At 36.9% G+C, this 25,498-nt stretch overlaps 1 protein-coding gene across 1 annotated transcript; it reads left to right on the top strand.

Annotated features, from left to right (window-relative positions):
- Positions 1-809: 809 nt before the first annotated feature.
- Positions 810-12,604, top strand: LOC103960595 (U3 small nucleolar RNA-associated protein 25; the record flags this gene model as incomplete). Its single annotated transcript, XM_048577089.1, has 19 exons — positions 810-951; positions 2,060-2,160; positions 2,254-2,385; positions 2,789-2,869; positions 4,142-4,359; positions 6,327-6,399; positions 6,898-6,957; positions 7,079-7,117; positions 7,202-7,290; positions 7,917-7,981; positions 8,131-8,177; positions 8,500-8,559; positions 10,069-10,140; positions 10,974-10,993; positions 11,114-11,218; positions 11,300-11,405; positions 11,568-11,630; positions 11,802-11,873; positions 12,217-12,604. Coding segments are annotated over 19 exons (1,620 nt in total), but the record flags the coding sequence as incomplete, so codon positions are not given.
- Positions 12,605-25,498: the final 12,894 nt, after the last annotated feature.

The following is a 25,498-nucleotide window of genomic DNA, read 5'->3' as shown; positions in this document are numbered from 1 at the left end:
ACCTTTTTATAGTGTATCGGAAGTCCGAATGTGTGTTAAGTTGAACTTTAATCTAGTAAAAGAGTTAGCTTTTTTTTTTCTTGCCCTTTGTACCTGTTTAGAGAGTTTCCACCTAATCGTTATCTTAGGGGATCAATATTTGGTTAATGCATTGGAGATAATGATTTAATTGCCAATGTTTTCATATTCACATTCACGATCATTCTAATACAGGGGAACTACCAAACGAAGAATCTAACAGTGTGGTTTCTGAAGAAGAAATGGTTTATAAGGAGCCATCCATGTATGATAAATTGTTAATGACGCTGGGATCATCTAGTAAATCTGTTTCTGCCGCATATAAGATTAGGTAACGGTCTTCCTAAAGTCCTGGGTTTATTTTCAGTTTTTTTAGCGTCTACTTGCTGCATATGGCTAAACTCTAAAGGATATTAAGGCAGTATTTTTGGGTTTTTTTAAGCTTGTTTTGGTTCTTACGTGACCTCCACTTATTAGTTTTGTTGTGCTCTGTTCTGCGACGTTTAAGAGTTGCATATAAAATGCGGTTTTTAAGGTTCTGAGGCGCCTCTAGGAGTCAAGTACTCCTTTCTAGGGTGCACTTGGGTTTCACATTTGTAATTTCTCCATATGTTGTGGACTTCTTTCCATAGAAAAGAAAACAAAAGATTGCGCTGTCCTTTCAAATTCATTATGGACTCAATTTTGTTTGTATTGCTATGCATTACAGTCCTTGAGCTGTTTTGATTGAATTTGTTCTTGTTCTGCAGTTTCTACAATTATAATCATAATATGCCCCTTAATTTTTTTGCTTTGGGTATTATGTTCAGGATGACGACCCCAATTCTTGTTATGGTCTGAAGCAAAAGTTGTATAAGCACTGGTTAGATGTCTATAACAGATCTGGAGGGAATGATTTTCATTCATCTAGACAAAGATTATTCTTCTCCCTGTGTGAGTGTGCCCAATTTGACTTGCACTGGCTATTTGTTAGTGTAATGGCTTTATCTATATCATTAAGTTTGAAATGTTCCTACTCAATTCCTACTACCATAAATAGTTGATATGATTATATATTTTTTGGGAGCTGGTGGGGTTCAATCTTCCAACTTTATTCCAAAAAAACACCTTGATAATTATGCGACTGGAATTTTAATGCTAAATTGTCCTATTTTATCTGACATTTTCTTATGGAGCTTCTGAACAAGAAAATTAATCTCTTCTAGGCTAAATCGAAATAGACTGTTCTTACCTTATAGGGTTAGGCTTGTCTTTTGAGTTGAAAGTGCAAGTAGTGGTTCATTCCTTTTTCATCATTAGTGGAATTTCAGCTTCCATGAGGCTTTATTGATCTTGACCATAAAAACATCATATGTACAGTAAGGGATATACAGGAAGAAGTGGGGATGATGTACTAGCATTCAATATATCTTTGTCATTTTTGGTAACCTTACCTATGGTTTATCTTTTATCTTTTTTCTTTATCCCGATATCAAAGGGAATGGGAAAAACATATAGATTTTAGCAAGTAGTGGAATTTCGTTCCTATTTCATCATTGATGGAATTTCAGCTTCCATGAGGCTTTATTGATCTTGATCGTAAAAGATGTCCTATGTACAGAAACGAATATACGGGAAGAAGTGGGTATGATAGACTAATACGGAAAAATAATTCTATATATAGACATTCATTTCATGTCTTGGGTGGTATGAGGAGAAAGCTTTACAATTTCTATTGGTTTGTCATTTTTGGTAACCTTACCTATGGTTTATCTTTTATCTTTTATCTTTATCCTGATATCAAATGAATGGGAAAAACGTATAGATTTTAACAAAGTGTCATCTGTTAGGTTTGCTGGTTTGTAGTTTATCCAGATTTTATCTTCTTTTTTTATTTATTTATAGTTTATCCAGATTTTGTATTCTACTTTTATTTATTTATTTCTCTTTATCCTAAATTTTTGTGGTCATGAAGTTTCTTAAGTTTACAAATTACAATTGTAGTATGGGTTGACTCATTTTGGGCATTTTGTGGTTATGTCGATATCTACATGTCCCTCAGTCAACAACTATCGGGATATATTGCATTGCAACAAAAAACCCTTTTATCACAGAGGCTCTGAAGAAGACTCAAATGTCATGGATGCATACATTATGCAGTGTGTACGTGCTTGTCCCTAGCCCTTGAAAAATGTCAATATCTTTATGTTCTATTTTAGAAATTTTCTCATCTTATAATAATTAATTATTATGCAGCTGAATCATATCTTCAAAACTAGAGATCTTGTAACGAAGAATGATGCAAAAGTGTCCAAGCTTCGAGAAACTGCTTGTAATGAAATTCTTACTGATGATAGTTTCCTTGATCATGGATTTACTCGTCCTAAGGTATACAAGTGTGATGTTCTTGTGATAAATACTGGACTTGGATTCCTTATAACAGTGTCTATCCTTTTTATAACGTCATTCATATAATAGTATATATTCTTTTTTTGTACAAGCCATTTAGTGTATATCTTGTTTGCGGTCCTATATGAGCTTTGTGTTTTAAATTTAGGCACACTTGGTTTGGTGACTATGAACTACTTTCTATTTATTGTAGTTGTTGCAATTTGATTTTGTGACGTTGTATGGCTATACTTTTGGATCTTATCATCATTATGCTGCTTGTAAAGTTATCTCTTGAAACAAAATGCATATCTCTAGTATGGAGAAAATAATATATATCTTCAAATTGAGATATTGTAATTTGCATGCGTAGTGAAGAGGTTTTGCTTTATTTCTTTATCAGGTTTTGATCCTATTGCCAATGGCAAGCATTGCACTCCATGTTGTTAAGAGGCTAATACAACTTACTCCTTCAGCTCACAAGGTATATCTTTTCATTTTTTCTTCTTTTCTTCTACAATTTATGCACTGGTCGATCTCAACAAATGTTGTATGTAAAAGTAATATCTGAGGATTTCTCGAGGGTACTATGTGAGGTAGGTCAGATTGAATCCTTTATTATGTTTTGACGAGGGTTGTGCCCATCCCACCCCGCTTTCATGGACTATTTTTACCTAGCTCCCTGCACATTGCTTCTCTTTCTACCCTTGTTCAATTTTTTTTTTTTTTTTTAGAAACTTTCAATTTTATTCATTTATTTATTTAATTTCTGGCATCTCTGTTACCTTTGATTTAGGAGTTATACCCACAAACATGCAATCACTAGAAAATACGTAGATCAGTTACCCTATGGACATAGAACCTAAGAATTTAGTACTTTATGAGTCCCACTAGTTTAGGTTTGAGTCTTTTGGGTGGCTTTCACCATGTTATGAGGGTGGTTGTCCCCTTGAGTATATACAGAGCCAGTGTTCATTCTACATGGATGTGTATTGTCCGACATATCTCATATGCAGCTCCTCTACCCGCACACACATTTAAACAGATCCTTTATTATGTAGAAGAATGCAAAGGATACAATTGTTAGTTTGTTTTTATATGATGACACATGACTTCCAAGGGCATACTCTTTTATTCTTTGGATGTTGATATGTTTAGGATTGTTGAGATTGCTTTTAGTGAAGCTACATTGTTACATTTTGTTCCTTGAAAGCTCAATTATCAAGTATTCATCTTGGTAAACTTTTTTTTCCAGAAGAAACGATAGAAATTTATTAAAACAAAAGAAGGAAATACAACAAGTGGATAAGAAATCTACCAAACTAGCTATGACCTCTCAAGTAGGAGTACTACTTTAGTTGCTAAAGAACATTCCAACCTTTATGCTAAATTTCTGCCAGAATCATTGTATGAATACATCTACATTAATATTTCTGAGTTTTACTTGCATTCTCATTATCATCTTTATCTATCAATTAATGAGGGTTTAGTTGAATCTCCGTGGTTTGCTCCCACATGGTCTGGGGTTCAATTCCTCAAGGTAGCTATTTACTATTCGCTATATGAACCTCCCAAAGATTGTGGGCAGAGAACCCAGTTTCAGATTCAATTCTGTGAGTGAGTTTGGGAAATTGTTGGGTAAAAACTATAAAAATATAAAATTTCTATCTTTTAATTAAAGAAAATGACGTCAATATTGGGTATATATATTGGGTATATTTACCCTGTTCTTAATACCATATGTTTGCTTTCTCAGGTCAATGTGGAGCACATGGATCGATTTTCTAGAGAGTTTGGAACTGATGACAACGAGGACGAAAAAGAGATAACACCAGAGGACGAAAAAGAGATAACACCAGCTGGCCAGGACCTGGAAATTGTAAGACCTCGTAAGTCATCAAAGCCTAGTGATTTTCAAGTACTTTTTGGAGGAAATAGCAAGGATGACTTCATGGTTGGCATCAAGTTCACTAAGTAAGTTACTTTAACTTATAACGGTGATAAACTATTTGAGAATTTTTATTTTTTTTATTTTTTATTTTATATAGTAAAGACGATCTAGTGAATAGTTTCTCTTATTGTCGCTTTACTAAGGGTGTTGTGTAATCTTCTATGCAATGTGAAAAGTTAAAGAAAACATATTACATGTGAGATTTGACTTGCATTTATCTTGTGGCCATTTAAGTATCTATAGTATATCTTTGGTTGAACATGTAAGTTTTGAGCCTCAACGTAATTTAGACAATGTGAGCATCAAACAGTTGATGTTTTGGTTCTGGAAATGGGTTTAGAAGAGTTATAGTGTTTTGTGATTTGATACATTGTTCGTAAAATATACAGAAGCGCAAAGCTATATGTAATTAATGGTTGTAGGTATATTGTACATAACGCATATATGCATGCTGATGTATTTTATTATAGGACCTACAGTTTATCACATATGTATATATTCAAAATAATGTACCTAATCAAAATTCAATTTAACACTAGGCTTCAATGAAAGAAAGAAAGAAATGAACTTATTCAATGTAAAAAATCTAACTATTTTAAATTGGGGGACTTAATACTGAACATTGGTTATCCTCAAGGTTCTAAAAGATGCTAGGCGCTAGTCGGGCTGCAGGTTCGGGCTCAGCGCCTAGGTAGATTTGAGTAAATATATTATATATTGTATAAATAAGTGACTATTTAAACTTAAAAATAAAAAATAAAAAATAAATAAAATAAATAAAAACTATACTTGTCTAGAAAATTTGGAATAGATAAAATGCAAAACAGAAACAATACAACTAATATTTTTTGTTTTTTCTTAAAAAGTTGTATGGGATAAATGAGTTGTAGAGAAACAATTTTATAGGGAAAATGTTTTGACATTGGTAACTCTGGTGATGCCTCGAAGTGAACACCTTTTTTCCCGAAAAGAAAAAAGAAAAGTGAACCCACTGCCTTCTTGTGCTTCCTATGAAATTCCTTCAAAATCAGAACTAAAGAAAAATAACGATCGAAAAATAATTAGAAAAAAAAAAATGCAAACCTGGTGTGGTGAGATTGTGAGAGATGCAACACAAGACGGCACAAAGATGTAGTGCAGGTGCGATGGGGTATGAGTCTGGCGATGCAGTGACGGCGAGAGATGCAAATGCGAGCAGATGAAGATAAGCTATGTCTGCAATTCTGTAAAAATCGACAGAGTGCAGAATTGACTCTTTCAAAATCATGGACCGCCTAGTCTGGCCAGTGACCACCTACCACCACCTAGAGCACCTAGGTGGCTGCCTAAACCCTCCACGATTTCCATCAACGTTTTGGCCTAAATCACATTGGCCCTCCACCGCTCACCGCCTAGGCGCCACCTAGGCCGACTTTTAGAACAGTGGTTACGCAACATGAACCGTTCAAAAAGTCATCTGTTTAATCTGGTTTGGGTACTTATTAAGTTAGTGCAACATTAGTGGCCAGCAATGCAAGTGTCTATCCCCCGTCACTTGAATATTTTACTGAATCATTTTAGAAGCATTCTTCTGTGTATGTCGAACTATTGTGATATTGTGAGCACCAATTTGTCTATTAATGGTTTGGATGGCTTCATTGTATCTTGCAAAACTGTAATTGGAATTTTGAGGTTTTGGATCTTTTGGCCCTAGTGCAACATTAGCTACATATGAACCCTTCACGGCTGAAAAGGTCTTTTTAATCAGTTTTTAATTGTGAATCACTAGTTAAAGTAACGAAGAATCATACCAGAATCTTATGAAGGCATCCTTTTATGATGTTCTTATGTTGAATGTAGAGTGAGTTATCAAAGAGGGCTAAAAGTTATATTCACTTTTGTATTACAATTTCATGCTATTTTTGTTTTCTTTCAAAAAATTTATTGACAGACATTTAAAAGAGATGACATAGATAGGAATTTCAACTCATTTTTAATCTTTGCTTTGTAGGAGGAGCATAAAGTTGTACAGTGATTTCTATACCTCAGATATCATAGTTGCTTCTTCAGTTGGTTTGTTGAAAGTAAGTGATCAGCTTTGTTTTCACTTTCAAAGTTCCTAGTCTGATTTTTCCCCTGGTGGCTTGTTATGAAATAGACGTATTACTTGCACGTTTATATTTCAGTTGATTACCTAATTTCCCATAATTATTTGAATATATGCAGACACGCTTGTCTTCTGAAAATTACTTTCTTTTAGATCAAAGTAGTTAAGATATGTTAAAAGACACATTTAGCCTTCTCACCTCTAAATAACAACTAGAAAACAGAAGGTTCCCAAGAAAGAAACTAAAAAGAATTGATAATTATATAATTGTCTCTAGTTTGTATAACCAACTTTCATACTGAAGGTACCAACTCCTTTGCAAGAATCTTAAAATGAATTACTTTTTTCTAAATAAAGGCGTGTGGACTTTCTCTATATATTCTAAGGTTGGAGGTTGGTCATTTGTTTACGTTTGTGATTGGCTTACACTTCCTTTATAACTATTATAATGAGTCTAGACCTCTATTTTTTGCAGAAAATTGATGAGGCTAAATTAAACAAAGAAAAGGATGTCGATTATCTTTCTTCCATAGAGGTAATATATCTTACCAACCTGTCAGTGTTTGGAAGTATGCTTGTATGCTTATCATGGGGTTTTTTCCTATGCTTTAATGGTTCCCTTCCATTGATGGAGGTATATGTCTTTGATGTGGCAGGTTCTAGTTATTGATCATGCAGATGTTGTAACGATGCAGGTAATAGTGTGATCAATTATCTACTTGAAATATGTGGTGCTTGCAAAATTTATATCTTCTATTTTCTGATTAAAAAAAATCCAGAACTGGGACTTTTTGAAGTCTGCTGTTGAACAGTTGAACCGCATACCATCTAAACAGCATGGGACTGATGTCATGCGGATAAGACCGTGGTATGTTTTGTTGTCCATCTTTTCAAGTATTAACACTGTTTTGTGCCAGGCGTGGCAATTTATCCTTAGTTTCCTCCCTCACACTATTAGTAACAAATGTTAGTGTAATTCGAATTATGCTTAGTGAATGGAAATCAAAGAAGAAAAAATATCAAAGAAATAACAAAACAGAAAGTCGTTCCTTCTTTCATTCTGCAAATCACAGAGGAATATGCTCTCATTGATTGTATTTGTACCAACCATGCTCGAAATGAGCACTACATAATGGTTACAAAATTTCAGCTGCATTCTCTCTCTGCAAAGTGATCTCAGCCACTCATCTAGCTAATAACTAGGATCATTACACATGGCATTCGTAGCCTTACATCTTATGGCCTTACACTTGGCATTCTTACACTCGAGTGAATACACAATTAAAAACACATGGCTTATTCACTAATACTAATCAGCTCGCTGCTTATAATTCAACAACAAAGTGCTTCCTATACAACCTAAACTGATATGAACATCTCAAGATGTGGAATACACAATGCAAACGTTGTATTCCGATTGGAAATTTGATTGTGAAGATACTGGTCCATATCACATGTCATGAAGACCAACTCAACAATGTTTTTCATGGTCAGGTACCTGGATGGATATGCACATTTCTATAGGCAAACAATACTCTTGAGTTATTATTCAAATCCGGGTAAGATTTCTCCTTTTCTTTGATGGTAACTGTGAAATCTTTTGCTTTCTTGTAAATTGATGTTAATCGTGATAAAAATTCAAATTTATAAGATAATCGACAATATTCCAGTTCTTGATCAGCCTTTAACCCTATGCTTTCTACTGCAGATATTAACAATTTGTTCAGCAAGCAGTGTAATAATTACCATGGGAAGGTATGTTTAAGAATAAATATTTAGAGCATAATTATCTATTTAGTTAGTGCATAGATTTGGACTATAAGAAATCTATTATAGCTATATATCTCCTCCTATAATTCTGGGCTGTCCACTGGTCGTACAATGGATTAAATGATATGAGTAGAAAACATGAAATTAATGAAAAAACTATCAGTTAAAATAAAATGGCTGTTTGCCAACACAGTGCAAAAGGAAAACTTCAATTTCTGTTTTCCTTAAAATATTCAGATTGGCAATGCTTATTTTATGGTTCACAGAACGCAAAAATTCTAAAATACTGAGTTTGTTATATCTATAGGTGAAGCTGGTACATGAACATGAAGGAATTCTTCCTAAAGTGATACTTCAAGTCCGCCAGGTATGCCTCATAAAACTTTCTTTTCACTTGATTTGTGGATGGTTTTGTGGTATCTTTTACCCCCTCTGATGTGTTGATGCAACTCTTTTCCAGTGAAAATATATGGGTCAAAGTGGTTTGTACTTGAATTATAACACAAGGTAAACGAAAAATAGCTGCATATGGTTCTGTGAGCATCCCCCCACATTTATTTGGAATGTCGTCCTTCAATTGCATTTCATAGTGTACCTTTTGTCTCTCATGCGACCAATGTATTAAAAGCGTGAGGCATGGGCGAGGCGTCCGAGGGATAGCCCAGCCTAGGCATGAGGCGAAGCCTTACGGGACCTTAAATAATAGAGGATTGCTGAAAAAAACAGAGGAAACAGGTGAGAAAAACAGAGGAAACAGAGACTCTTGGGGTTTTAAAAATAAAAGAAAAACAGACTTGGCCAAAACAACGTCGTTTTGGGCCAAGTCATTTAAAAAAAATTAAAGACTTGGTCCAAAACGACTAAAGACTTGGCCAAAACGACGTCGTTTTGGACCAAGTCTTTAAAAAAAAACAAAAAATCTTTCTCCTTCGCGGTCGTCTTCCTCGTGAAGACGCCGCACAGCCTGCAACCCTAAACCCAGATGGCAGAGCTTGAAAACAGAGCAGTTGACTTCGATTTTGGGTCGCGGATGGATCTGGGAACGCTTGCCAACCGCCTTTAGGAGCGCCTTAGCCGCCTAGTCTCGCCTCAACAACGCCTCGGTGAGTTTTCGCCCACTCCCACTGGGCAGAGGCATTATCACTCCCGCCCCACCTCTAGAGCCGTCTAGGCGCGCCTCGGGGTGCGTCTTTTAAAACATTGCGTGTGACTAATGTCCAAGGGGTGTTTTGTTCTGATTAATTTAGTTTCCATGTTTGTATTTCATTACTTGAAATTTCTAGATTCTAGTTATTCTCTCGACTCATATGACAATAGCATCAAAACTTAAGACCGTTCTCATTCAAGTTGAGTTTATTTGTTTCTTGGACCTATTAACTTTTCTGATTTAGAGGTCTTATCGATCTATCTTCTGATTTCCTTAGAGGCATTTGTCATCCTTTATTTGCCTTTCTTCACATAAATAGGACGCTGAATGTACTGTCTAAATAAATTGTCAATTTCTGTTCTGCTCCTTTTTTCTTTCTTGTTACTGATAATTGGCTTTCCAAGTGGTTAAGGTGGATTTGAAATGAAAACATGGAATCAGTGGATTTGTTCTTTATTGATTTATGTTTTGGGTTCATTCATTGAGAACCTGTTGGGAATATGGGTCACACAACATTGAGACTCTCTGAAGTGTTCTTTTCTTTTCCTGGTGTGATTTGAATATTTATCATGTTAGGGGATGGGGCTACCGAGAAAAAAAATATAATATATGTATCACTGTACTTAGTTTCTTCTTAAAGTGTAAGGAATTAGGTTGATTCCTAAATTCTGTTTCAGATCTGGATTAACTTCATCAACTAATTCACTTTGTTACTTTTCGACCTTACAGATTTATCAGCGGTTTGATGCAGATTCGATACAACATATTGATGATGCTCGTTTTGAATATTTTACTATGAAGGTTTCTTCTGTTCCCCAGGAGGTTCCTTAATTGCAAGAGACTTTATAGTTTGTTGTTATTGAACAATTATAATTTGATTTCTGAATTGCTATAGTTAGACTCATTAAAGAAGGTCTCTATAACTTGTGGCTAGATAATTTGTTATTAATTTGATAGAACCATCTTGTAGAAGAATTCGTTAGGGCCTGTTTGGTATCCTCCTTGGATCCAATTTTTGTTTCAAAAAATGATGAATGTAGCTAAATTACTTAAATTCAAGGTCTCATTAGTTTCAGTAACAAAAAAATTCAAGAAGGATAGCAAACAACCCCTTAATTTCTTGAAAAGATCAAGTTTTAATTTTTAAGTTACAGTTCCGGCAGTTTTTGTGTTTTCAAATCTATGGAAATAAATAATGGATAGTGCTATTCGCACACCCATTTTTACCTCCCACACACCCTTGTTAATTTTTGGGCGTTGATATTGTTCAATTCATTTGATCCGACGGCTGAAAATTAGAGGGGTGTGAGAAGTAAGATGGGTGTGCGGAAGGACTACCCTAAATAATTTTGTGCCTCGCCTTTTAGGAAGACGGGGACAAATGTTTGTATTACCTATAACAACTTGTACTTGAAGTTGGAAGAGAATATGAAAAGTTGCTGATATAAATTTAGTCTTTTTTGAAAGAAAAAAAAAAATCCCATATCTTAACCCATTTCCTACCCACATCATTGAATTTGCTGCATCTTGATAAGTTGAAATTAACACTGCGCTTGACTGTTTGAGTTTAGCTTTATTTTTTTTTCCATCTTCTTATTCAGATTTTGAGATGTTTGGTGTTTTTCTGTTTTCAGGTCTTCCCAAAGGTAAAAAGATTCTGTTGAGGTAATTATTTGAGGCCTAAGAATTTTAAAATTGCAAATTTCAATAAATTTTTGTTTAAATTGTCCTTGAATGATCCTTGGAATATTTCATGATATCTTTCCTTTGAAACTTTCGTTCAGGGTGGGATTATGATATTTATCAGTTCTTACTTTGAATATGTTCGAGTTCGGAACTTTTTGAAGTCACAGAGTGCGTCCTTCTGTTTACTTCATGAGTAAGAACCTGTCCTATTTATGTTGTGATGGTTGTGCGGTCGTAAATGCAGTGACGCAGTAAATTTTCCATGGCTCCTTAGATATGCAGAGCAAAGTGATATTTCTTGTGCACGGGTTTGGTTCTTTGAAGGAAAGCAGAAGATAATGCTTTACACTGAGAGATCACATTTTTACCACAGATATAAGGTTCTTTAGACTGCTTTGAGCATAATTTTCTTGTCCAAATGCTGATGATATTGTGTCCTTCCATTTTGGATATTGTTGTTTAACTTGGAAAGTATTTTGCTGAAGTTTAAAATCAGTATTTTGAGCCTCTTTGCTGACATACGATTATTCTCTTGTGAGTAGATTCGTGGCATTCAGAATTTAATCCTATATTCTCTGCCTGAGAGAAAGGAATTTTACCCTGAGGTGAGCGCGATACAAATAGTCGTCCTCTTTAAGAAGCTCAACTGGAGAGCTACCAAATTAAAAAATAATAATGATGAAGCGTCTGTCTTTTGATACTTTATATAATTCATTTTGAGATACAGTCATATTCTTCTTTTCTTGAACCAAAACGCTCTTTTTATTTAATTGCAGGTTGTTAATATGCTTGATGGGTCCAATGACATGGCATGCACGGTGCTCTTTTCTCAATTTGACCTCCTTCGGGTAATATTTCTTAAAAGTGTGCTGGATCGTTCTTTGATTGTGAGGATGAGATAGGGTAGTTGTTTAACTTGCTAGGAGTTTTGAATGTTTAACTTCTCAGTGATCCGTTATATTAGAAACTGGCACAGTTCATCAACTGAATAAAGAAACTGCCTAACATCATGATGTGAGTCTGAACGATATGATGAAATTGTGTTAATCTCCTGTTGCCTTTTCTACCGTCCCTGATGTAGTGAACATGAATTAGATTCTCTATTTTGCTCGCTTGTTTGGTTTCGGGCCAGTGAATAAGGAAAAACCCATTATTTAAGTATATTTTTGTTTTTCTCTTATTGCATTTCAGCTCGAGAGAATTGTAGGATTGGCTTCAGCGAAGAGAATGTTGACATCGAAAATGAAAATGTTTTCTTTCTCTTGAAGACTTTAGAAATGCGGAACATGAGATGAGACATAGCTGTGACTTCAGTTTAGCAACTCTTGCTCAAAGAAAGATAACTATGCTGGTTTTCAAGACCGGAGCTATCACCACGCGGCCAAGGTCATTTTGATTTTGTTTTTACCCCATGTTAACATTTTGTTCCACCCAATAGTGTTCAAAGAAATCGTGCATCGTACTTTTTTTCTTCTTCTTGCCTCTGCTTTTGAAGCTTTAGGACAGGTTGATATGTGTAGGTTGTACTAGGAATCATTTTTGACAATGAGCAATTGGGAATTTCGGATTTTGTTTTCAATTGTCTGCTAAGCTTTCGATAATTGAAGAATGATTTGATTGTTCAATACATCCACCACCAAATTAGCTTCTCTAAACGCATGATGGATTTTCTACACCCGAAAGCATTGTAACATTCTCTTGATATCCGAATGGAGAGATCAAACACGACACGGAGGAGGTTGATTTGATTGCAGAAGTCGAATAAAAACTTGGGAATTACTAGAGTTCAAACTGGCTTGTTCTCAGCCATCAACGTTGATCAGATGAGAAGTAGAGTACTAACGGGGAATATGTTTGAGTGGCCAGTCGATGCCCGTGTCATCAAGAGGAAGCTTGGCCTAATATGGAAACATGGTATGAAGAATACTGTCTCCTTTGACCACTTTGAGCATAGGTGTTTTGCGGTGGACTTCGCTGATGAGGATGAGAACTCATCAGCGAATTCCATCTCTGGGTTAGGCTCCCACGAATTCCTATCCAATACAAGGATGTTGATATTATCAAGGGTATCACTCAAGCAATCGGGGGTCTCTATGAAAGTGGATGAGATTACTTTGAATGGTCTGAATAGGTTGCTTGTGAAGGTCTTGTTGGAGATTGATTTAAGGTTCCCACTGAAGAGGGTGCGGGGTGTAAATGGAGATGATGGAAACCCTATCATGGGTTAGCTATGAAAAGCTTTTGAATGTGTTTCTACTGTGAGAGACGAAGGCTTGAAGGGCATTCTCGCCCTGAAGATGAGTTCGGTGATGGATGTTGTTGATACACAAAATCGATGAGACTTTAGAACAATTTAAAGTATCAAGTTTGTAACCTTCGCATGGTTGCTCTAGCCACTAAGTGTAGGTAAATACGTAGAAATATAAAGATAGGGAAGCAAACTCATGATGTACATGATTCACCCTAAGTTGGGCTACGACCACGAGGGTAGAGGACTTCTCATTAATAGTGGAGTTTACCAATACATAGGTTCAAGCATAATCATCATTAGTGAGTTTTAATGATGAGTTTTAGTACAATAATGACATTAGGGATTAACTGTAGGAAAATAATCTTCTTTTACAGTCGACAAGAGTTGCATGCTTTTATCCGCAGTCGAGATGGGACTCTAGGAGCTTTATTCTAATGTTGACGTGTGCCATGTGGTGATTGGTCTCTTGATTGGAAAGAAACTCATGTGCTTCAGTAAGGGTGCCACAACATGAACCCTTCAGCGGGTCCCTGAAGGTATGAAGTTGATCGATGCTCGGTAGTTTCAGGATTGGTGAAGTATGATACAAACAGTGCGCTCCCATAAGTTCTCGAGTGAGAAAAGCTTCTCAGTTGGGGATTTGTAAAATCCTACGTCATTGAGTAATCACGAAACTTCAGGGTACTGAAGTGTAGTAGTTTATAGTGGGAGTTCCTCCAAGTCTCTGAGTGAAGAAAGTCGTTGAAAGAGGTGCCTTAATTTTTGTCGAGGTGCCGAAGGACCGAAGTTCCACCTATTCTATTTTAAGTGGCAGCCCAAACTCTCTTTGTTTGGCTGCTAGGCCCACATGCCTTTTTTGTTTGATGGAAGTAATCAACCCAAAAATTTGGACAGCTCCATTACAAAGAGCGCATGCCTTGGGCACTCATTTTTTGTTAGGCCCAAAGTCAAATCAAGAATTGGGCACAAAGAAAAGATCCAGCCTAAAAGGAGGGGCGAAGGCCCACACCTTTTTGAACCAGTCCTTTTGTCGTTTTTTTTTTTTAAATATTTCCTTGTGCTGACCGTGACCTACCCCAAGCCGCTTTTAGTTTCTGCTGACTGAAACTCATCCTCCTCCCCCAGAAGTTTCAGTGCCTTCTCTTTTATTATTTCTTTTTTTTTCTTTTCGCAGCCATTAGCAGCAATAACCCTAACCTTTCAAAAGAGAAATTATTAGCTTCAGTAGCCCTCAACGATTAACCTTTTCCGCAGCCTCCCCTTCCTTGGCTTTTCCCCCTTCTGAACAAAAAGAACCCAGTAGTGCTTCTTGTTATAACTGGATAGAATAGGGTTAGCTCGTACGTGGATTACATGCATTGAAATGGTATAAAAATGGAACTTGTATTTCAAGAAACATTGGGTTTGTCAACAATATATATATACACACACACACACACCAATATGAACCCAACATTGCTACGATAGAGAAGATCATAATTCATGAGATTACCTGAAGAAGACATGCTAGTTGGTGAAGACGATGTGCCTGCAAGGTTCTTTATAACACCCTAGTTCACAAGGAAAGCCTTCTATTTACTTAGAACCATATCTCCAACTAGTGATAGCCCTAGTGCTTTATGGAATGGATTCTCTAGTAAGCGGGACATCTCCTTACATGGGCAATCATCCTAACTGTATCCCAGCTATCAGGAGATCACGTTGACACCCACAAAACTTGAGTTGAATTAGATTATTAGTAGTACACCGACAATATTTTTTAACTATTATCACTGAAGGTAATATAATATTTTCTAAGAATTGATTGGGTTGCTAACAAAAAACCTCTCATTACTTGAGCAAGTAAAATACTATCCCAAGCTTCCGCTATTTGTATACACACTCTCTCCTTTCTTTTGTCTTCTTCTTTTTCGTCCTCATCTTTTTTTTTTCACGCTTTCTTTTCTCTTTTTCTTTGTATAATTCGAAATTGTGAATTTTGTGTTTTTTCACATCCAATTTATGAATATTATTTTCATCTGTTCAGAAATATCAAAAAAAAAAAAAAAAGTTTTGTCTATTTGGTCCAAAAAAAGAGGGGAATGCGCATTTGCTTCAAAGAGTTTCCAAGTAATTGTTTAATGTCTTTGAGCGCGTATGTAGTGTGACAACCTGTTTCTAATTTTCCCATGTAATTTTCTCCCCGAGTGTGTAAATTGACATTTATGCCCTTGTGGGCAAAGTGACATGGACATGGTTATTCGGCTTTAATTTGTTTTTCTTATTATCGTAATTAATTACTACTCATTGTTACGATCGTGTGAGTATGAATTAGACCTGAATCGGATCTGTAACGAAAAAATTGCACACAGTTAAAGTACGTTAATAATGGGTAGAGTTGTACACGCGTGTGTTAATTTATCAGTGTTGGAAACACTATTTTTTATAAGGTGACGGATTTTTGTATACGAATTACTATACAAAATCTGAAAACCTTCCGTGTTTCTTCTTTAAAATTGACCCGTGTACCCCAATCAGTTCATTTCCTCAATTCCCTCAGCCAATCAGATTTTCTTTCTTTTCCACCAATCAGATCACTTCCTCTTCTCCCTGCCCAATTAGAAAGCTGTCTCCCTCTTTCTCTCACCTTCTCCTTCTCTCTCTCCATTGCTCGTGACTCTCTCCCCTCTGCAACACACACACACACCATCATCAAAACTTGCAGATCGAACCCAAAAACACCACCATCACACTCATCTAGAACCCACGAACTCGGTTGTACAAGCCGATTCGAAAATGATTGAGTTTTGACTCGTCGACTCGAAAGCTCCGACTCAGTAAGTTTTACTGCGATGTGTTTCAGGCCGTGTTGCACATTTTTGGGAGTGTTGGAAGCTTCTAGTTAACTCCCCGTGGCCATTAGCCTAGTCTTGAAGTGGAGCCAATGAGGAGACCCTCGAGTTTGTGACAACGAAAGTAAGGCCGAGAGTGTCGAGTGGATTTTGATCCACTTCCATCCACCTTTTAGACTTTTAAGAGAAACCAGCGAGATTTCCCCAATTTTCGATGAACCAGACGGCAGAGGAAGACCGGAGAAAAAGGGGAATATTCTGTTAAAGTTAACGAAATATTCTAACACTGTTAGGTACAAATTACCCCGAGGAGGTACGAGGACAAGCGAGGCTAGGAGATTACGATCCGACCACGTATCAGTGAGTGGGCATTTGTTTTTATATATATGATATATAAAGTTTTATAGTTTCCACAAATGCTTTTGAATTGATTCATGCCTATTATGCCATGATTAAATAATGTTATAAGAAATGTTGTACTATTGTGAAATGCTAAAATAATACTACGGGATGCGTATGTAAGTTTATTATGTTGACTAGAATTATTGAATTGTTATGGCATGCTTATATTTATGTAGTCTGCTCATCATTGCTACACCAGGTGTTAGTGCTCGCCCAGGGCTAGGGCCAGTCTTTCACGTGCATGTTCACATCCGCACCGCATGCTCGCCTTGGATCCAAGTAGGTGTTTGTCATGTCGTACAAGTTGCAATAGGCAACTCCGACTCGTATATGACCGCAAATAACGCTAGTCTTCACATGATTGTAGCACTAAAGCGTATATTATGATTACACCTAGTCTTGTAGTACAAGTTGCATTAGGTAACTCCGACTTGTGTGCTAGCATAGATTGATGAGCATCAGTTCAATCGTACAGGTTGCATTTGGCGACTCCAACTTGTATGCTAGCATAGATTGATGAGCATCAGTTCAGTCGTACAAGTTGCATTAGGCGACTCCAACCTCTGTTATGCTACTGTTAAGATATTGTGATTGGCATATTTATGGAATTATTGTTGATTTGCATTTGATTTCATACTTATATGTAGTATGATTTTCTAGAAACTATACATGTTATACAGCAAGGGGTCAGTATGTTAAGAAAATAAATGTGTTTTATAAACCCTTGTTTTTGCCCACTCACCCTTCTGCTTTTTTCGCCCCTCTAGGTCTTAGATAGCTGAACTCTTTGTGGCATACGAGGAATCTCCGACGGTTCTGACATATCTATAATGAAATGTAGGAACTATTCCTGTTATGTATGAAGTACTTAACTAGTTTCTGCTGCACACCCTTTTGTCGTCTGTGCTCTGAATATTTGTATTCTATGGGTTCTACCTAATATTGCGCACTCACTTTATTAGTTTACATAAGTTCTAGTTTCGATATTTTTACATCACTTACATTTTTAGTTATGTCACCTTCGGGTGACGGCCAGTATACCTCGACTCCGGTCGGGGTGTGTCAGTTTAGTATCAGAGCATAGGTTTTGGCAGTCCTGCATCCCTCATGGAGCTCTACCTGTCCCTTCTAAGACTAACTTTCCCGATTTTGGGCAACTTAATGAGGACCACCAGCGTCATTTAGTCCACACTTCATCCTCCCCAAAAGATTACCCTAGAGACCGTATCCTATCTTTAGATAAATAATTTCTTTGGCAATGAGGGACCTGAGAAATCCAAGGTTTAGATCGACCATGTTGAGAAGACTTTCCGAGTTATGCAGCGACAGGGGAATCTTTCAGAGGAAAGATGGGTCGAGACAGCGACTTGGTTCTTCCGTCTGGGAGCTGGATCATGGTGGGCTCAGGAGTCACACCCGTTGTCTGCTCAAGATGCCATGAATTAGGATGTTTTCAGGCGTATATTTAAGGCTAGATTCACACCTCCAGAGTACAAGGATCAAAATTACTCTACAACACCGCCTATTATCCTTAAATCGATGGGCAATCAGAGAGAACTATTCAGATGTTGGAAGACATGCTGAGATCTTCAGTCTTGCAGTTCGGAGATGCATGGCACAAACACTTACCTTTGATAGAATTCGCCCACAACAATAACTTTCACTCCAGCATTGGTATGTCGCCATTTGAGGTGCTTTATGGGAAACCATGTCATACACCTTTATGTTGGTCCCAGGTCAGTGAAAGAATTTTAGTTAGTCATGAAATCGTAGATGAGATGACACAGAACATTCAGGTGATAAAAGTTAACCTGAAAGCAACTCAGGATCGGCAAAAGATTATAGCAGATAGACATTCGACCAACATAGTATATAAGGTTGGAGATTAGGTATTCTTAAAGCTATTGCCATGGAAAGGCGTTGTACGAGTCGTGAAGAAAAGAAAGCTAAGCCATCGTTACATCGAGTCATACCAGATCATTAAGCAAATTGGTGAAGTTGCTTACTGACTGGATCTACCTCCAGAGTTGTCGATAGTGCATAATGTGTTCCACGTGTCCATGTGACGGAGATATATCTCTAATCCGTCACATGTGATTCCTCTTCAGTCGTTAGAGATTAATCCAGATTTGACTTATGATGAGGTTCCAGTGATGATTCTTGACTGCTTACTGACTGGATCTACCTCCAGAGTTGTCAATAGTGCATAATGTGTTCCACGTGTCCATGTGACGGAGATATGTCTCTAATCCGTCACATGTGATTCCTCTTCGATCTTTAGAGATTAATCCAGATTTGACTTATGATGAGGTTCCAGTGATGATTCTTGACTGGAAAGACAAAGTTCTCAAGAACAAGACCGTTCGCATGGTGAAAGTCTTATGGAGAAATCACTCTGCTGAGAAAGCTACCTGGGAAACAAATGAGCGTATGCAGGATCTTTATCCACGTTTGTTCTTTAATTATGATCTTTAGTAGTGCTGAAATTTTGGGGACGAAATTTTCTTAAGGGGGTAAATTGTGATGACCCGTCCCTAATTTCCCCATGCAATTTTCTCCCCGAGTGTGTAAATTGACAATTATGCCGTTGCGGGCAAAGTGATATGGACGTGGTTATTTGGCTTTAATTTGTTTTTCTTGTTATTGTAATTAATTAGTACTGATTGTTATTATTGCGTAAGCATGAATTAGACCCAAATCGGATATGTAACGAAAAAGTTATGCACAGTTAAGTACGTTAACAACAGGTAGAGTTGTACACGCGTGTGTTAATTTATTAGTGTTGGAAACACTGTTTTTGATAAGGTGACAGATTTTTGTGTACGACTTACTGTACAAAATCTGAAAACCTTATCGTTTTTCTTCTTTAAAATTGACCAGTGTACTTATTTCCCTCACCAATCAGTTCATGTCCTCAATTCCCTCACCCAATCAGATTTTCTTTCTTTTCCACTAATCATATCACTTTCTCTCCTCCCTGCTTAATGAGAAAGCTGTCTCCCTCTCTTTCTCACCTTCTCCTTCTCTCTCTCCCTCGCTTGTGACTCTCTCCCTTCTGTAAGGCACACACACCATCATCAAAACTTGTAGATCAAACCCAAAAACACCACCATCACACTCAACTCGGACCCACAAATCCGGTCGTACAAGTTGATATGAAAATGATCGAGTTTTGACTCATCAACTTGGAAGCTCCGACTCGTTGGGTTTTACTGCGATGTGTTTCCGATCATGCTGCATGGTTTTAGAAGTCTTGGAAGCTTCTAGGTGACTCCCTGAGGCCAGTAGCCTAGTCTTGAAATGGAGTCGATGAGGAGACCCTCGAGTTTGAGACAACGAAAGTAAGGCTGAGAGTGTTGAGTGGATTTTTGATCCACTTTCGTCCATCTTTTGGACATTTAAGAGAAACCAACGAGATTTCCCCAGTTTTCGAGAAACCAAATGACGGCGACGGACGGCGAAGGAAGACCAAAAAAGAAGGGGAATATTCTGTTAAAGTTAACGGAATATTCTAACGCCGTTAGGTGAAAATTACCCTGAGGAGGTACGAGGACAAGCGAGGCTAGGAAGCTACGATCCAACCACGTACCAGTGAGTGGGCATTTGTTTTTATAATATGATATATAAAGTTTTATAGTTTCCACAAATGCTTTTGAATTGATTCATGCCTATTATGCCATGATTAAATAATGTTATAAGAAATGTTGTGCAATTGTGAAATGCTAAAATAATACTACGGGATGCGTAAGTAAGGTTATTATGTTGACTAGAATTATTGAATCGTTATGGCATGCTTATATTTATGTAGTTTGCTTATCATTGATGCAGCTAATGTTAGTGCTTGCCTAAGGCCAGAACCAGTCTTTCAGGTGTATGTTCACATCCGCACCACACGCTTGCCTTAGATCCAAGTAAGTGCCAATCGTGTCATACATGTTGCAATAGGCAACTCCAACATCTTGTCGTACATGTTGCAATAGGCAACGCCGACTCGTATGTGATCGCGAATAACGCCAGTCTTCACGTGATTGTAGCTTTATAGCGTATATTATGATTACACCAAATCCTGTCGTACAGGTTGCATTAGGCAACTCTGACTTGTGTGCTATCATGGATTGATGAGCATCAATTCAGTCGTACATGTTGCATTAAGCGACTTCGACTTGTGTGCTAGCATGGATTGATGATCATCTGATTTTATTATGCTACTATTGAGATATTGTGATTGGCATATTTATGGAATTATTGTTGATTTGCATTTGATTTCATACTTATACGTAGTATGATTTTCTGGAAACTGTACATGTTTTACTGGGAGGGATTAGTATGTTCAGAAAATAAATGTGTTTTATAAACCTTTGTTTTTGCCCACTCACCCTTTTGTTTTTTTTCGCCCCTCTAGGTCTTAGATAGCTGAACTCTCTGTGGCATACGAGAAATCTCTGACGGTTCTGACATATCTTTACTTAAATGCAGGAACTGTTCCTGTTGTGTATTAAGTACTTAACTAGGTTTGACTGCACACTCTTTTGTCGTCTATACTCTAAATATTTGTATTCTATGGTTTCTACCCAATACTTCGCACTCACTTTATTAGTTTACAAAAGTTCTATTTTCGGTTTTAATTAATTCACATTTTACATCACTTACACTTTTGGTCATGTCACCTTCGGGTGACGCCCAGCATGCCTCGACTCTAGTCGGGGTGTGTCATGTAGCCTTTGATTGGGTCTCGAAAAAAATCTGATTGTTGGGAATAACGTATCAAAGCAACTTCGTTCGTTTGATCAGTATTATTAGTTTCGTGCAACCTTATGTCCTACTTTATAGGGATATTTGTTACCTTGAATTTGACTCCAATTCTTCCAATTATAACTATAGATCATTATTCAAGAAACAATCTCCAACCATGTGATTCAAATTATTTTTCTTGAAAATATTTACACTTTCATCATCATAGATAAAAGTGTAACTAGTCCTTACAAGCTTAGAAGCAGAAATTAAACTTCTTGTTAAAGAAGGTACATAAACAACATCAAGTAATTCTAAAACAAAACCAGTCGACAACTTCAGCTTAAGGGTGCCTATTTCTTCCACAACTACTTTACTCCCATTTCCTACGTGAACTTGATAAATTTCATTTCTTGTTGTGATTTTTCTAGTGAATCCTTGCAAGGAATTGGTAATGTGCACTAAACAACCAATGTCAAATCACCAATAATTTAGAGAGACTTCCACAAGATTAACATTAACACAAACAAAAACACTTTCAAAAAATTTACCTTTCTTAATTGGCCATCTTTTACATTTTTCACAATCTCGTTTCAAATGACCATAGCCTTCGCAAAAATAACATTTGACATTTTTTATGTTTCCCTTATAACCTTGAGATCCTTTAGAGGAGGATGGAGAATCACGATCAGCATAGTTAGTGAAGTTTGAGGGTTTATAAGGCTTACCAAAGTTGAATGCTCCCTTCTTGACATTGTCAATCTTCACTAGGTTCACTGCCCCATTTTTTCCTTTCTTCATTCTACATTCCTCTTGAACACATATCGAAATCAACTCATTCAGACTCCAGGTTTCCTTTTGGGTGTTGTAGAAGGTTTTTAGGCATTCATAACTCTCAAGGAGTGAGTTTAGGGCCATATGAACATAAAGTTATTATCAACCACAACCTCCAAATCCTTCAGTGTGCTGCAGCCTCAACCATTCTCAATATATGTTTCCTTACAATGGAGCATTCATCAAACTTCAAAGTGTTGAGGGTTGTCATCAGGTTCCCACTTCTGTCCTTTTAGAGACCTTGAACTTTGTATCGACTACTGCTAGGAAATCCTATGTTTTTTCACAAATTGGGATGCTTCTTCTCACAAATTCACTTATGGTCCTTTTGATCACCAAAATGCACATTCTATTTGACTTTTCCCACCTTTCATGTTTGTGCCGATAGTCCACTGTGCTATTAGCTATGATTGCCACTAGTTCCTCTTCTCTCAAAGCCAAATCATAGTCCATGAGGCCCAGGATTATCTCCACATCATGCCTCCATTTCTTGAAGTTCTCTCCGTTGAGAGGTTCAATGGAGGAAAAGTTCATGGCAATTGGATTCATTGAAGAAGATAACTTAATCAAATAAGTTTTCAACAACAAGGATTTATATAAAACACAGTTTAATGCAACACTTTTGAGCAAGAAGCATTTACTGTAGAAACCTGCAAATAATGTAGTTCCAAATACATGGTTATCCTTTGTAATATTGAATAGTTTCTTAGTTTTGGCCTTTGGACAAGAATTAAAGCCTATTAAACGATCTACCAAACACCATGTATTTGACTCTTTAGTCGAACCATTCAAGATATTCCTTTTCCTTTTTAAAGAAATAGATGTACATTATGATTAATGAGTCACAATGTTGCAACACTAAAATGATATTCATCAGTGACCCATTTTGATGGATTTCTACAAACAATTGTTTATGAATTGAATGACTTTTGATAACCTTTGCTCATGAATCTGCAAACACTTGATAACCCATTGAGAACAAAAAAAAATGATAAGGTAATTTAAACACGAAACCCAAGTGAGACTAACCTTACTCTAATACCAATAGTTATAACTAAATAGAATAGGGTTAGCTCATACATGGATTACAAGCATTGAAATGTATAAGAATGAAACGTGTGTTCCAATAAACATTGGCTCTGTCATCAATACATACATATACATCAATATGAACCCAACATGGCTATGATAGAGAAGATCATGGTTCACATGATTACCTAAAGAAGACATGCTAGTTGGTGAAGATGATGAGCCTGCAAGGTTCTTCAGAAACACTAGTTCACAAGGAAAGCCTTCTACTTACTCAGAACCGTATCTCCAACTAGTGATAGACCTTGTGCCTCATGAAATAAATTCTTTGGTAAGCAAAGACATCTCCTTATATGGGCAATTGTCTTAATTGTATCCCAGCTATCAAAAGATCACGTTGACACCCACAAAACCTGAGCTGAAGTAGTTGAGTCCATCCATTACTCTATCATGTGCAACCTTATGTCTTACTTTATAGGATATTAGTTACCTTGAACTTGACTCTAATTAATCCAATTATAATGTTATGATCAATGTTTAAAATATCGGTATCGTTGAAAATATCGATATGTAAATTTATGGAAATATCGACGGATATATCGAATATCGATATCGATGTCGGTTTCTTTCGATGAAAATGATGGAAATTCAAACATTGGTTTGGACGAGAAATAATAGTTTCTACTACAGTTAACATATGTGTTAGAAATATCAATGATAATTGTCGATTTTAGCCTAAACTTAAGAGTTTCTCCTATATAAGGTGAAGTTTAGACTTCACCACCCATTTCCATATCTGTCTTTGATTTTTTGGATATTTCTATGGATCCATCATATCAAAGAAATTTTAAACATTGGTTATGATTACCTTATCATAATAAGTGATAGTCCAAACTAGAGTCCTAGCACTTCTTCCTTCAACTCCATCATACCACACGCAAACCCACTAGCACTCCAATGGATGCGACCACACTACACCACCCCTCTAGACTTTCCGACAGTGTCGATGCGAGCCTAACCGACCTTTACCTCCAACTCCGTCCGACCCTTTCTCTTCTGTATCGTTTACAGAAGCAAGTCATCACCTGCCATTTTTGCAAGAGCAAGTCCTCACTTGCCATTGTGTAAGAACCTAGCCTTCCTGGTGCATATCGTCTTTTTTCCTTTTTGTGGTGTCAAAAACTTAAAAAAATTTCTCCATTTTGACATACCAGAAAGCGGAAATAGCAAAGGCAGCAACATTGACTTTTCGATGTAGTTTTTGAGCTTGAAGCTCAAAGCATTAGAACCCTCTCTACCGGGGATTCATCTTAAGCCACTAGACTGGCCAGAGCAAAGCAAAATCATTAGAGCCACTATGGAAAGGAAGGCCAACAGCCTTGAGTTTTGGTGTCACTCTGGTTAATTAAAGAGGAGGGTCCTTTAGGAGAAGTAAAGGAATCTACATTTTGCTTCCTATACAAGGCATTCTCTTCCATGGTCTTTATAATCTGTGAGCTCCATAGCCATGCTTTGAGTATAAGGTGTCCTAAGCCAAATGGCTTTTGTAGTCTTTAGATTATGAATGCTCCATTCTCTTTCCGGCTTACATATTCAGAGATTCCCCAAAAGTGGAAAAGTATTAAAATTTGATTTGTGCAGTGCAGTGTAGATTGCAGAGCTTGAATTGAACAAGAAGGAGGCTGGTGCCATACGACACCTAAAGTGATTAATTGGATTGATAAAGTCTGTGTCTTTGGCCTAGATGGAGTCTCGGTGCAAAACTATGTCATTTTAGAGGAGAAGGGACTGAGACCATTGCCTTTGTGAAGAATTGCAGACCCCAATTCTAGTTTCCAAGAGAAAGGCATAAGTAGAGATGGAGATGAAACTCCATTCTTTTCCTTCTTTTTATTTTCTCGTGTGAATGTTTTAGTGACTCAGATTGAATGACTGGGAGAGAGATTAGAATTTGTGGATTGAAAAATTTGAGGGAACAGATGCACAGAAGCTAATTTGGTAGTGAGGTTGCAGGTTGGTCTTCATGGGTTGTAGAGAAAATTGTAATTTGGGTTTGAAAAATAGTTTAATAGGTGAAGGCTTTTTAGTTGTAGGTTTTCATTTGGAGAAACCACATAAATAGGTTTTGCTTTACACACTCTTGAGCAAGAGTGTTCGAGGCTTTGTTGATTTTAGTAGTAGGCAAAGGTGTGCCAAGCTTCACCCTTGCATACGTATGCGAAGCTTCCACCCTTAATAAACTTGTAAGTTTACTCATTCATAGGTGTGGATGACGTGGTTCTTGGAATAGCTAATGTGGTTCGTGTCTTGCATAATAGTAATATACAACAGTTATGGTTATTGCATCATCGTTTGGAACATGCATTGTTTGATTATTTGAAGTACATGTTACTTA

Source organism: the organism of the source record quoted next, unplaced genomic scaffold (genome assembly GCF_019419815.1).
Source record: "Pyrus x bretschneideri cultivar Hongxiangsu unplaced genomic scaffold, Pyrus_bretschneideri_v1 Contig97, whole genome shotgun sequence".
Taxonomy (NCBI): domain Eukaryota; kingdom Viridiplantae; phylum Streptophyta; class Magnoliopsida; order Rosales; family Rosaceae; genus Pyrus; species Pyrus x bretschneideri.
This window is presented reverse-complemented; position numbering and strand designations above follow the sequence as displayed.